Raw genomic sequence first — 9,499 nt, 5'->3', positions numbered from 1 at the left:
GGCTATGTCTCTACTGCACTGTCAGTCAGTGCCACCACCACACTGTCAGGCTCTGTCTCTACTGCACTGTCTGGCTGTGTCTCTACTGCACTGTCAGGCAGTGTCTCAACTGCACTGTCAGGCTGTGCCTCCACCGCATTGTTAGGAGTGCCTCCACTGCACTGTCAGGCTGTGTCTCTACTGCACTGTCTGGCTGTGTCTCTACTGCACTGTCAGGCAGTGCCTCCACCATACTGTCAGGCTGTCTCTACTGCTCAGTCAGCCTGTGCCTGTACTGCACTGACAGGCTGTGTCTCTGCTGCACTGTCAGGAGTGCCTCCACTGCACTGTCAGGCTGTGTCTCGACTGCACTATCAGGCAGTGCCTCCACCATATTGTCAGGCTGTGTGGCTACTGCACTGTCAGGCTGTGTCTCTACTGCTCTGTCAGGCTGTGTCTCTAATGCCCTCTCAGGCTGTGTCTCTACTGCACTGACAGGCTGTGTCTCTGCTGCACTGTCAGGAAGTGTCTCCACCACACTGTCAGACCCTGTCTCTACCTCCCTGTCAGGCAGTGCCTCCACCACACTGTCAGGCTGTGTCTCTACCGTACTGTCAGGCTGTGCCGCCACCACACCGTCAGGCTGTTTCTCTACTGCACTGTCAGGCAGTGTCTCCACTGTTCTGTCAGGCATTGTCTCGACTGAACTGTCAGGCTGTGTCCCTACTGCACTGTCAGGCAGTGTCTCTGCTGTACTGTTAGGCAGTGCCTGCACCACACTGTCAGGCTGTGTCACTCCTGCACTGTCTGGCACTGTCTCCACTGCACTGTCAGGCTGTGACTATACTGCACTGTCAGGCAGTGCCTCCACCATACTGTCATGCTGTCTCTACTGCTCTGTCAGCCTGTGTCTAGACTGCACTGTCAGGCAGTGCCTCCACCACACTCTCAGGCTGTGTCTCCACCACACTCTCAGGCAGTGTCTCTACTGCTCTGTCAGCCTGTGTCTCTACTGCACTGTCTGGCACTGTCTCGACTGCACTGTCAGGCAGTGCCTCCACCACACCGTCAGGCAGTGTCTCTACTGCTCTGTCAGCCTGTGTCTCTACTGCACTGTCAGGAGTGCCACCACTGCACTGTCAGGCTGTGTCCCGACTGCACTGTCAGGCAGGGCCTCCACCATATTGTCAGGCTGTGTGGCTACTGCACTGTCAGGCTGTGCCTCTACTGCACTGTCTGGCTTTGTCTCTACTGCACTGTCAGGCAGTGTCTCCACCGCACTGTCAGGAGGGCCTCCACTGCACTGTCATGCTGTATCTCTACTGCACTGTCTGGCTGTGTCTCTACTGCACTGTCAGGCAGTGCCTCCACCATACATTCATGCTGTCTCTACAGCTCAGTCAGCCTGTGTCTGTACTGCACTGTCAGGCTGTGTCTCCACTGCACAGTCAGGCTGTGTCCCTCCTGCTCTGTCAGGCTGTGTCTCTAATGCCCTCTCAGGCTGTGTCTCTACTGCACTGACAGGCTGTGTCTCTGCTGCACTGTCAGGAAGTGTCTCCACCACTCTGTCAGACTCTGTCTCTACCTCCCTGTCAGGCAGTGCCTCCACCACACTGTCAGGCTGTGTCTCTACCGTACTGTCAGGCTGTGCCTCCACCACACCGTCAGGCAGTGTCTCTACTGTGCTGTCAGGCAGTGTCTCGACTGAACTGTCAGGCTGTGTCCCTACTGCCCTGTCAGGCAGTGTCTCTGCTGTACTGTTAGGCAGTGCCTGCACCACACTGTCAGGCTGTGTCACTCCTGCACTGTCTGGCAATGTCTCCACTGCACTGTCAGGCAGTGCCTCCACCATACTGTCATGCTGTCTCGACTGCTCTGTCAGCCTGTGTCCAGACTGCACTGTCAGGCAGTGCCTCCACCACATTCTCAGGCTGTGTCTCCACCACACTCTCAGCCAGTGTCTCTACTGCTCTGTCAGGCTGTGTCTCTACTGCACTGTCAGGCAGTGTCTCTACTGTACTGTCAGGCACTGTCTCGATTGAACTGTCAGGCTGTGTCCCTACTGCACTGTCAGGCAGTGTCTCTAATGTACTGTCAGGCAGTGCCTCCACTGAACTGTCCGGCAGTGCCTCCACCACACTGTCAGGCTGTGTCTCTCCTGCACTGTCTGGCACTGTCTCTACTGCACTGTCAGGCAGTGCCACCACTACACTGTCAGGCTGTGTCTCTGCTGCACTGTCAGGAAGTGCCTCCACCATACTGTCACGCTGTCTCTGCTACTCTGTCAGCCTGTGTCTCTACTGCACTGTGAGGCTGTGTCACTGCTGCACTGTCAGGAGTGCCTCCACTGCACTGTCAGGCTGTGTCTCGACTGCACTGTCAGGCAGTGCCTCCACCATACTGTCAGGCAGTGCGGCTACTGCACTGTCAGGCTGTGTCTCTACTGCACTGTCAGGCTGTGTCTCTACTGCACTGTCAGGCAGTGCCTCCACCATACTGTCAGGCTATCTCTACTGCTCAGTCAGCCTGTGTCTGTACTGCACTGACAGGCTGTGTCTCTGCTGCACTGTCAGGAGTGCCTCCACTGCACTGTCAGGCAGTGCCTCTACTGCACTGTTAGGGACTGTCTCTACTGCACTGTCAGGCAGTGCCACCACCACACTTTCTGGCTGTGTCTCTACTGCACTGTCAGGCAGTGTCTCGACTGCACTGTCAGGCTGTGCCTCCACCGTACTGTCGGGCAGTGCATCCACCAGACTGTCAGGCTGTATGGCGACTGCACTGTCAGGCTGTGTCTCTACTACACTGTCAGGCTGTGTCTCTACTACACTGTCAGACTGTCTCTACTGCTCTGTCAGCCTGTGTCTACGCTGCACTGTCAGGAGTGCATCCACTGCACTCTCAGCCTGTGTCTCTACTGCACTGTCAGGCTGTGTCTCTACCACACTGTCAGGCAGAGTCTCTACTGCACTGTAAGGCTTTGCCTCTACCGCACTGTCAGGGCGTGTCTCGACTGCACTGTCAGAAAGTGCCTCCACCACACTGTCAGGCTGTGTCTCTGCTGCTCTGTCAGGCTGTGTCTCTACTGCACTGTCAGGCTTTGCCTCGACTGCACTGTCAGGAAGTGCCTCCAACAAACGTCAGGCTGTGTCTCTCCTGCACTGTCTGGCACTGTCTCTACTGCACTGTCAGGCAGTGCCACCACTACACTGTCAGGCTGTGTCTCTACTGCACTGTCAGGCAGTGCCTCCACCATACTGTCAGGCTGTCTCTGCTGCTCTGTCAGCCTGTGTCTCTACTCCACTGTCAGGCTGTGTCACTGCTGCACTGTCAGGAGTGCCTCCACTGCACTGTCAGGCTGTGTCTCGACTGCACTGTCAGGCAGTGCCTCCACCACACTCTCAGGCTGTGTCTCTACTGCACTGTCAGGCAGTGTCTCTACTGCTTTGTCAGCCTGCGTCTCTACTGCACTGTCTGGCACTGTCTCTTCTGCACTGTCAGGCAGTGCCTCTACTGCACTGTCAGTGACTGTCTCTACTGCACTGTCAGGCAGTGCCACCACCACACTTTCTGGCTGTGTCTCTACTGCACTGTCAGGCAGTGTCTCCACTGGACTGTCAGGCTCTGCCTCCACCGCACTGTCCGGCAGTGCCTCCACCATACTGTCAGGCTGTCTCCACTGCTCTGTCAGCCTGTGTCTCCACTGCACTGTCAGGCTATGTCTCTGCTGCACTGTCAGGAGTGCCTCCACTGCACTCTCAGGCTGTGTCTCGACTGCACTGTCAGGCATGGCCTCCACAACATTGTCAGGCTGTATGGCGACTGCACTGTCAGGCTGGGTCTCTACTGCACTGTCTGGCACTGTCTCGACTGCACTGTCAGGCAGTGCCTCCACTGCACTGTCAGGCACTGCCTCTACGGCACTGTCAGGCAGTGCCTCCACCAAAATCTCAGGCTGTGTCTCTACTGCTCTGTCAGGCTGTGTCTTTACTGCACTGTCAGGCTGTGCCTCCACCGCACTGTCACAAGTGCCTCCACTGCACTGTCATGCTGTGTCTCTACTGCACTGTGAGGCTGTGTCTCTACTGCACTGTCAGGCTGTGTCTCTACTGCACTGTCAGGAGTGCCTCCACTGCACTCTCAGGCTGTGTCTCTACTGCACTGTCAGGCAATTTCTCTCCTGCACTGTCAGGCTGTGCCTCCACCGCACTGTCAAGAGTGCCTCCACTGCACTGTCAGGCTGTGTCTCTACTGCATTGTCTGGCTGTGTCTCTACTGCACTGTCAGGCGGTGCCTCCACCACACTGTCAGGCTGTGTCTCTCCTGCACTGTCTGGCACTGTCTCTACTGCACTGTCAGGCAGTGCCACCACTACACTGTCAGGCTGTGTCTCTGCTGCACTGTCAGGAAGTGCCTCCACCATATTGTCACTCTGTCTCTGCTGCTCTGTCAGCCTGTGTCTCTACTGCACTGTGAGGCTGTGTCACTGCTGCACTGTCAGGAGTGCCTCCACTGCACTGTCAGGCTGTGTCTCGACTGCACTGTCAGGCAGTGCCTCCACCATACTGTCAGGCAGTGCGGCTACTGCACTGTCAGGCTGTGTCTCTACTGCACTGTCAGGCTGTGTCTCTACTGCACTGTCAGGCAGTGCCTCCACCATACTGTCAGGCTGTCTCTACTGCTCAGTCAGCCTGTGTCTGTACTGCACTGACAGGCTGTGTCTCTGCTGCACTGTCAGGAGTGCCTCCACTGCGCTCAGGCTGTGTCTCGACTGCACTGTCAGGCGATGTCTCTACTGCACTGTTAGGCACTGTCTCTACTGCACTGTCATGCAGTGCCACCACCACATTGTCAGGCTGTGTCTCTACTGTACTGTCAGGCAGAGTCTCTACTGCACTGTCAGGCTTTGCCTCTACCGCACTGTCAGGGCGTGTCTCGACTGCACTGTCAGGCAGTGTCTCCACCATACTGTGAGGCTGTGTCTCTACTGCTCTGTCAGCCTGTGTCTCTGCTGCACTGTCAGGCTGTGTCTCTACTGCACTGTCAGGCAGTGCCTCCACCACACTCTCAGGCTGTGTCTCAACTGCAATGTCAGGCAGTCTCTCTACTGCACTCTCTGGCAGTGTCTCTACTGTACTGTCAAGCTGTGTCTCTACTGTACTGTCAGGCGATGTCTCTATTGCACTGTTCGGCACTGTCTCTACTGCACTGTCATGCAGTGCCAACACCACATTGTCAGGCTGTGTCTGTACTGTACTGTCAGGCAGAGTCTCTACTGCACTGTCCGGCTTTGCCTCGACCGCACTGTCAGGGCGTGTCTCGACTGCACTGTCAGGAAGTACCTCCACCACACTGTCAGGCTGTGTCTCCACTGCTCTGTCAGGCTGTGTCTCTACTGCACTGTCAGGCAGTGCCTCCACTGTACTGTCAGGCAGTGTCTCCACCACACCGTCAGGCAGTGTCTCTACTGTACTGTCAGGCAGTGTCTCGAATGAACTGTCAGGCTGTGTCCCTACTGCACTGTCAGGCTGTGTCTCTACTGCACTGTCAGGCTGTGTCTCTACTGCACTGTCAGGCAGTGCCTCCACCATACTGTCAGGCTGTCTCTACTGCTCAGTCAGCCTGTGTCTGTACTGCACTGACAGGCTGTGTCTCTGCTGCACTGTCAGGAGTGCCTCCACTGCGCTGTCAGGCTGTGTCTCGACTGCACTGTCAGGCGATGTCTCTACTGCACTGTTAGGCACTGTCTCTACTGCACTGTCATGCAGTGCCACCACCACATTGTCAGGCTGTGTCTCTACTGTACTGTCAGGCTTTGCCTCTACCGCACTGTCAGGGCATGTCTCGACTGCACTGTCAGGAAGTGCCTCCACCACACTGTCAGGCTGTGTCTCTACTGCTCTGTCAGGCTGTGTCTCGACTGCACTGTCAGGCTGTGTCTCTACTGCACTGTCAGGCAGTGTCTCCACCATACTGTGAGGCTGTGTCTCTACTGCTCTGTCAGCCTGTGTCTCTGCTGCACTGTCAGGCTGTGTCTCTACTGCACTGTCAGGCAGTGCCTCCACCACACTCTCAGGCTGTGTCTCTACTGCAATGTCAGGCAGTCTCTCTACTGCACTCTCTGGCAGTGTCTCTACTGAACTGTCAGGCTGTGTCTCTACTGTACTGTCAGGCGATGTCTCTATTGCACTGTTAGGCACTGTCTCTACTGCACTGTCATGCAGTGCCAACACCACATTGTCAGGCTGTGTCTGTACTGTACTGTCAGGCAGAGTCTCTACTGCACTGTCCGGCTTTGCCTCGACCGCACTGTCAGGGCGTGTCTCGACTGCACTGTCAGGAAGTACCTCCACCACACTGTCAGGCTGTGTCTCCACTGCTCTGTCAGGCTGTGTCTCTACTGCACTGTCAGGCAGTGCCTCCACTGTACTGTCAGGCAGTGTCTCCACCACACCGTCAGGCAGTGTCTCTACTGTACTGTCAGGCAGTGTCTCGAATGAACTGTCAGGCTGTGTCCCTACTGCACTGTCAGGCTGTGTCTCTACTGCACTGTCAGGCTGTGTCTCTACTGCACTGTCAGGCAGTGCCTCCACCATACTGTCAGGCTGTCTCTACTGCTCAGTCAGCCTGTGTCTGTACTGCACTGACAGGCTGTGTCTCTTCTGCACTGTCAGGAGTGCCTCCACTGCGCTGTCAGGCTGTGTCTCGACTGCACTGTCAGGCGATGTCTCTACTGCACTGTTAGGCACTGTCTCTACTGCACTGTCATGCAGTGCCACCACCACATTGTCAGGCTGTGTCTCTCCTGTACTGTCAGGCAGAGTCTCTACTGCACTGTCAGGCTTTGCCTCTACCGCACTGTCAGGGCATGTCTCGACTGCACTGTCAGGAAGTGCCTCCACCACACTGTCAGGCTGTGTCTCTACTGCTCTGTCAGGCTGTGTCTCTACTGCACTGTCAGGCTGTGTCTCTACTGCACTGTCAGGCAGTGTCTCCACCATACTGTGAGGCTGTGTCTCTACTGCACTGTCAGGCTGTGTCTCTACTGCACTGTCAGGCAGTGTCTCCACCATACTGTGAGGCTGTGTCTCTACTGCACTGTCAGGCAGTGCCTCCACCACACTCTCAGGCTGTGTCTCTACTGCAATGTCAGGCAGTCTCTCTACTGCACTCTCTGGCAGTGTCTCTACTGAACTGTCAGGCTGTGTCTCTACTGTACTGTCAGGCGATGTCTCTATTGCACTGTTAGGCACTGTCTCAACTGCACTGTCATGCAGTGCCAACACCACATTGTCAGGCTGTGTCTGTACTGTACTGTCAGGCAGAGTCTCTACTGCACTGTCCGGCTTTGCCTCGACCGCACTGTCAGGGCGTGTCTCGACTGCACTGTCAGGAAGTACCTCCACCACACTGTCAGGCAGTGTCTCTACTGTACTGTCAGGCAGTGTCTCGAATGAACTGTCAGGCTGTGTCCCTACTGCACTGTCAGGCTGTGTCTCTACTGCACTGTCAGGGCGTGTCTCGACTGCACTGTCAGGAAGTGCCTCCACCACACAGTCAGGCTGTGTCTCTACTGCTCGGTCAGGCAGTGTCTCCACTGTACTGTCAGGCCGTGTCTCCACCACACCGTCAGGCTGTGTCTCTGCTGCACTGTCAGGCAGTGTCTCTACTGTACTGTCAGGCAGTGTCTCGAATGAACTGTCAGGCTGTGTCCCTACGGCACTGTCAGGCAGTGTCTCTAATGTACTGTCAGGCAGTGCCTCCAATGTACTGTCCAGCAGTGCCTCCACCACACTGTCAGGCTGTGTCTCTCCTGCACTGTCTGGCACTGTCTCTACTGCACTGTCATGCAGTGCCACCACCACATTGTCAGGCTGTGTCTCTACTGTACTGTCAGGCAGAGTCTCTACTGCACTGTCAGGCTTTGCCTCTACCGCACTGTCAGGGCGTGTCTCTACTGTACTGTCAGGCAGAGTCTCTACTGCACTGTCAGGCAGTGCCTCCACCACACTCTCAGGCTGTGTCTCAACTGCAATGTCAGGCAGTCTCTCTACTGCACTCTCTGGCAGTGTCTCTACTGTATTGTCAAGCTGTGTCTCTACTGTACTGTCAGGCGATGTCTCTATTGCACTGTTCGGCACTGTCTCTACTGCACTGTCATGCAGTGCCAACACCACATTGTCAGGCTGTGTCTGTACTGTACTGTCAGGCAGAGTCTCTACTGCACTGTCCGGCTTTGCCTCGACCGCACTGTCAGGGCGTGTCTCGACTGCACTGTCAGGAAGTACCTCCACCACACTGTCAGGCTGTGTCTCCACTGCTCTGTCAGGCTGTGTCTCTACTGCACTGTCAGGCAGTGCCTCCACTGTACTGTCAGGCAGTGTCTCCACCACACCGTCAGGCAGTGTCTCTACTGTACTGTCAGGCAGTGTCTCGAATGAACTGTCAGGCTGTGTCCCTACTGCACTGTCAGGCTGTGTCTCTACTGCACTGTCAGGCTGTGTCTCTACTGCACTGTCAGGCAGTGCCTCCACCATACTGTCAGGCTGTCTCTACTGCTCAGTCAGCCTGTGTCTGTACTGCACTGACAGGCTGTGTCTCTGCTGCACTGTCAGGAGTGCCTCCACTGCGCTGTCAGGCTGTGTCTCGACTGCACTGTCAGGCGATGTCTCTACTGCACTGTTAGGCACTGTCTCTACTGCACTGTCATGCAGTGCCACCACCACATTGTCAGGCTGTGTCTCTACTGTACTGTCAGGCTTTGCCTCTACCGCACTGTCAGGGAATGTCTCGACTGCACTGTCAGGAAGTGCCTCCACCACACTGTCAGGCTGTGTCTCTACTGCTCGGTCAGGCAGTGTCTCCACTGTACTGTCAGGCCGTGTCTCCACCACACCGTCAGGCTGTGTCTCTGCTGCACTGTCAGGCAGTGTCTCTACTGTACTGTCAGGCAGTGTCTCGAATGAACTGTCAGGCTGTGTCCCTACGGCACTGTCAGGCAGTGTCTCTAATGTACTGTCAGGCAGTGCCTCCAATGCACTGTCCAGCAGTGCCTCCACCACACTGTCAGGCTGTGTCTCTCCTGCACTGTCTGGCACTGTCTCTACTGCACTGTCAGGCAGTGCCACCACTACACTGTCAGGCTGTGTCTCTACTGCACTGTCAGGCAGTGCCTCCACCATACTGTCAGGCAGTGCGGCTACTGCACTGTCAGGCTGTGTCTGAACTGCATTGTCAGGCTGTGTCTCTACTGCACTGTCAGGCAGTGCCTCCACCATACTGTCAGGCTGTCTCTACTGCTCGGTCAGCCTGTGTCTGTACTGCACTGACAGGCTGTGTCTCTGCTGCACTGTCAGGAGTGCCTCCACTGCACTGTCAGGCTGTGTCTCGACTGCCCTGTCAGGCAGTGACTCCACCATATTGTCAGGCTGTGTGGCTACTGCTCTGTCAGGCTGTGTCTCTAATGCCCTCTCAGGCTGTGTCTCTACTGCACTGACAGGCTGTGTCTCTGCTGCACTGT

At 56.0% G+C, this 9,499-nt stretch overlaps 1 protein-coding gene across 1 annotated transcript; it reads right to left on the bottom strand.

Moving 5' to 3' along the window:
* Positions 1–4,661: 4,661 nt before the first annotated feature.
* On the bottom strand, positions 4,662–7,052 carry LOC137347981 (fap1 adhesin-like). The gene is made up of 3 exons (XM_068013052.1): positions 6,595–7,052; positions 5,590–6,456; positions 4,662–5,451 (listed from the first exon to the last, which is right to left on the bottom strand). Exons 1-3 carry the CDS (start codon positions 7,050–7,052, stop codon positions 4,662–4,664), a joined length of 2,115 nt encoding a protein of 704 aa, XP_067869153.1.
* Between the last annotated feature and the right edge of the window lie 2,447 nt (positions 7,053–9,499).

The sequence above is a fragment of the Heterodontus francisci genome, chromosome 33 (assembly GCF_036365525.1).
Source record: "Heterodontus francisci isolate sHetFra1 chromosome 33, sHetFra1.hap1, whole genome shotgun sequence".
NCBI lineage: Eukaryota > Metazoa > Chordata > Chondrichthyes > Heterodontiformes > Heterodontidae > Heterodontus > Heterodontus francisci.
Note: the sequence above shows the minus strand (reverse complement) of the source record. Positions and strands in the feature narration are given on the sequence as shown.

Bases quoted from the DNA above. Each gene is read 5' to 3' on its own strand.
- LOC137347981 (XM_068013052.1), bottom strand. From the start codon at position 7,052: ATGGTGGAGACACTGCCTGACAGTGCAGTAGAGACACAGCCTGACAGT. The intron at 6,457-6,594 runs GTAGAGACAGCC...ACTGCCTGACAG, and splicing joins AGACACAGGCTGACTGAGCA to TACAGTAGAGACACTGCCTG. The intron at 5,452-5,589 runs GTAGAGACAGCC...ACTGCCTGACAG, and splicing joins AGACACAGGCTGACTGAGCA to TACAGTAGAGACACTGCCTG.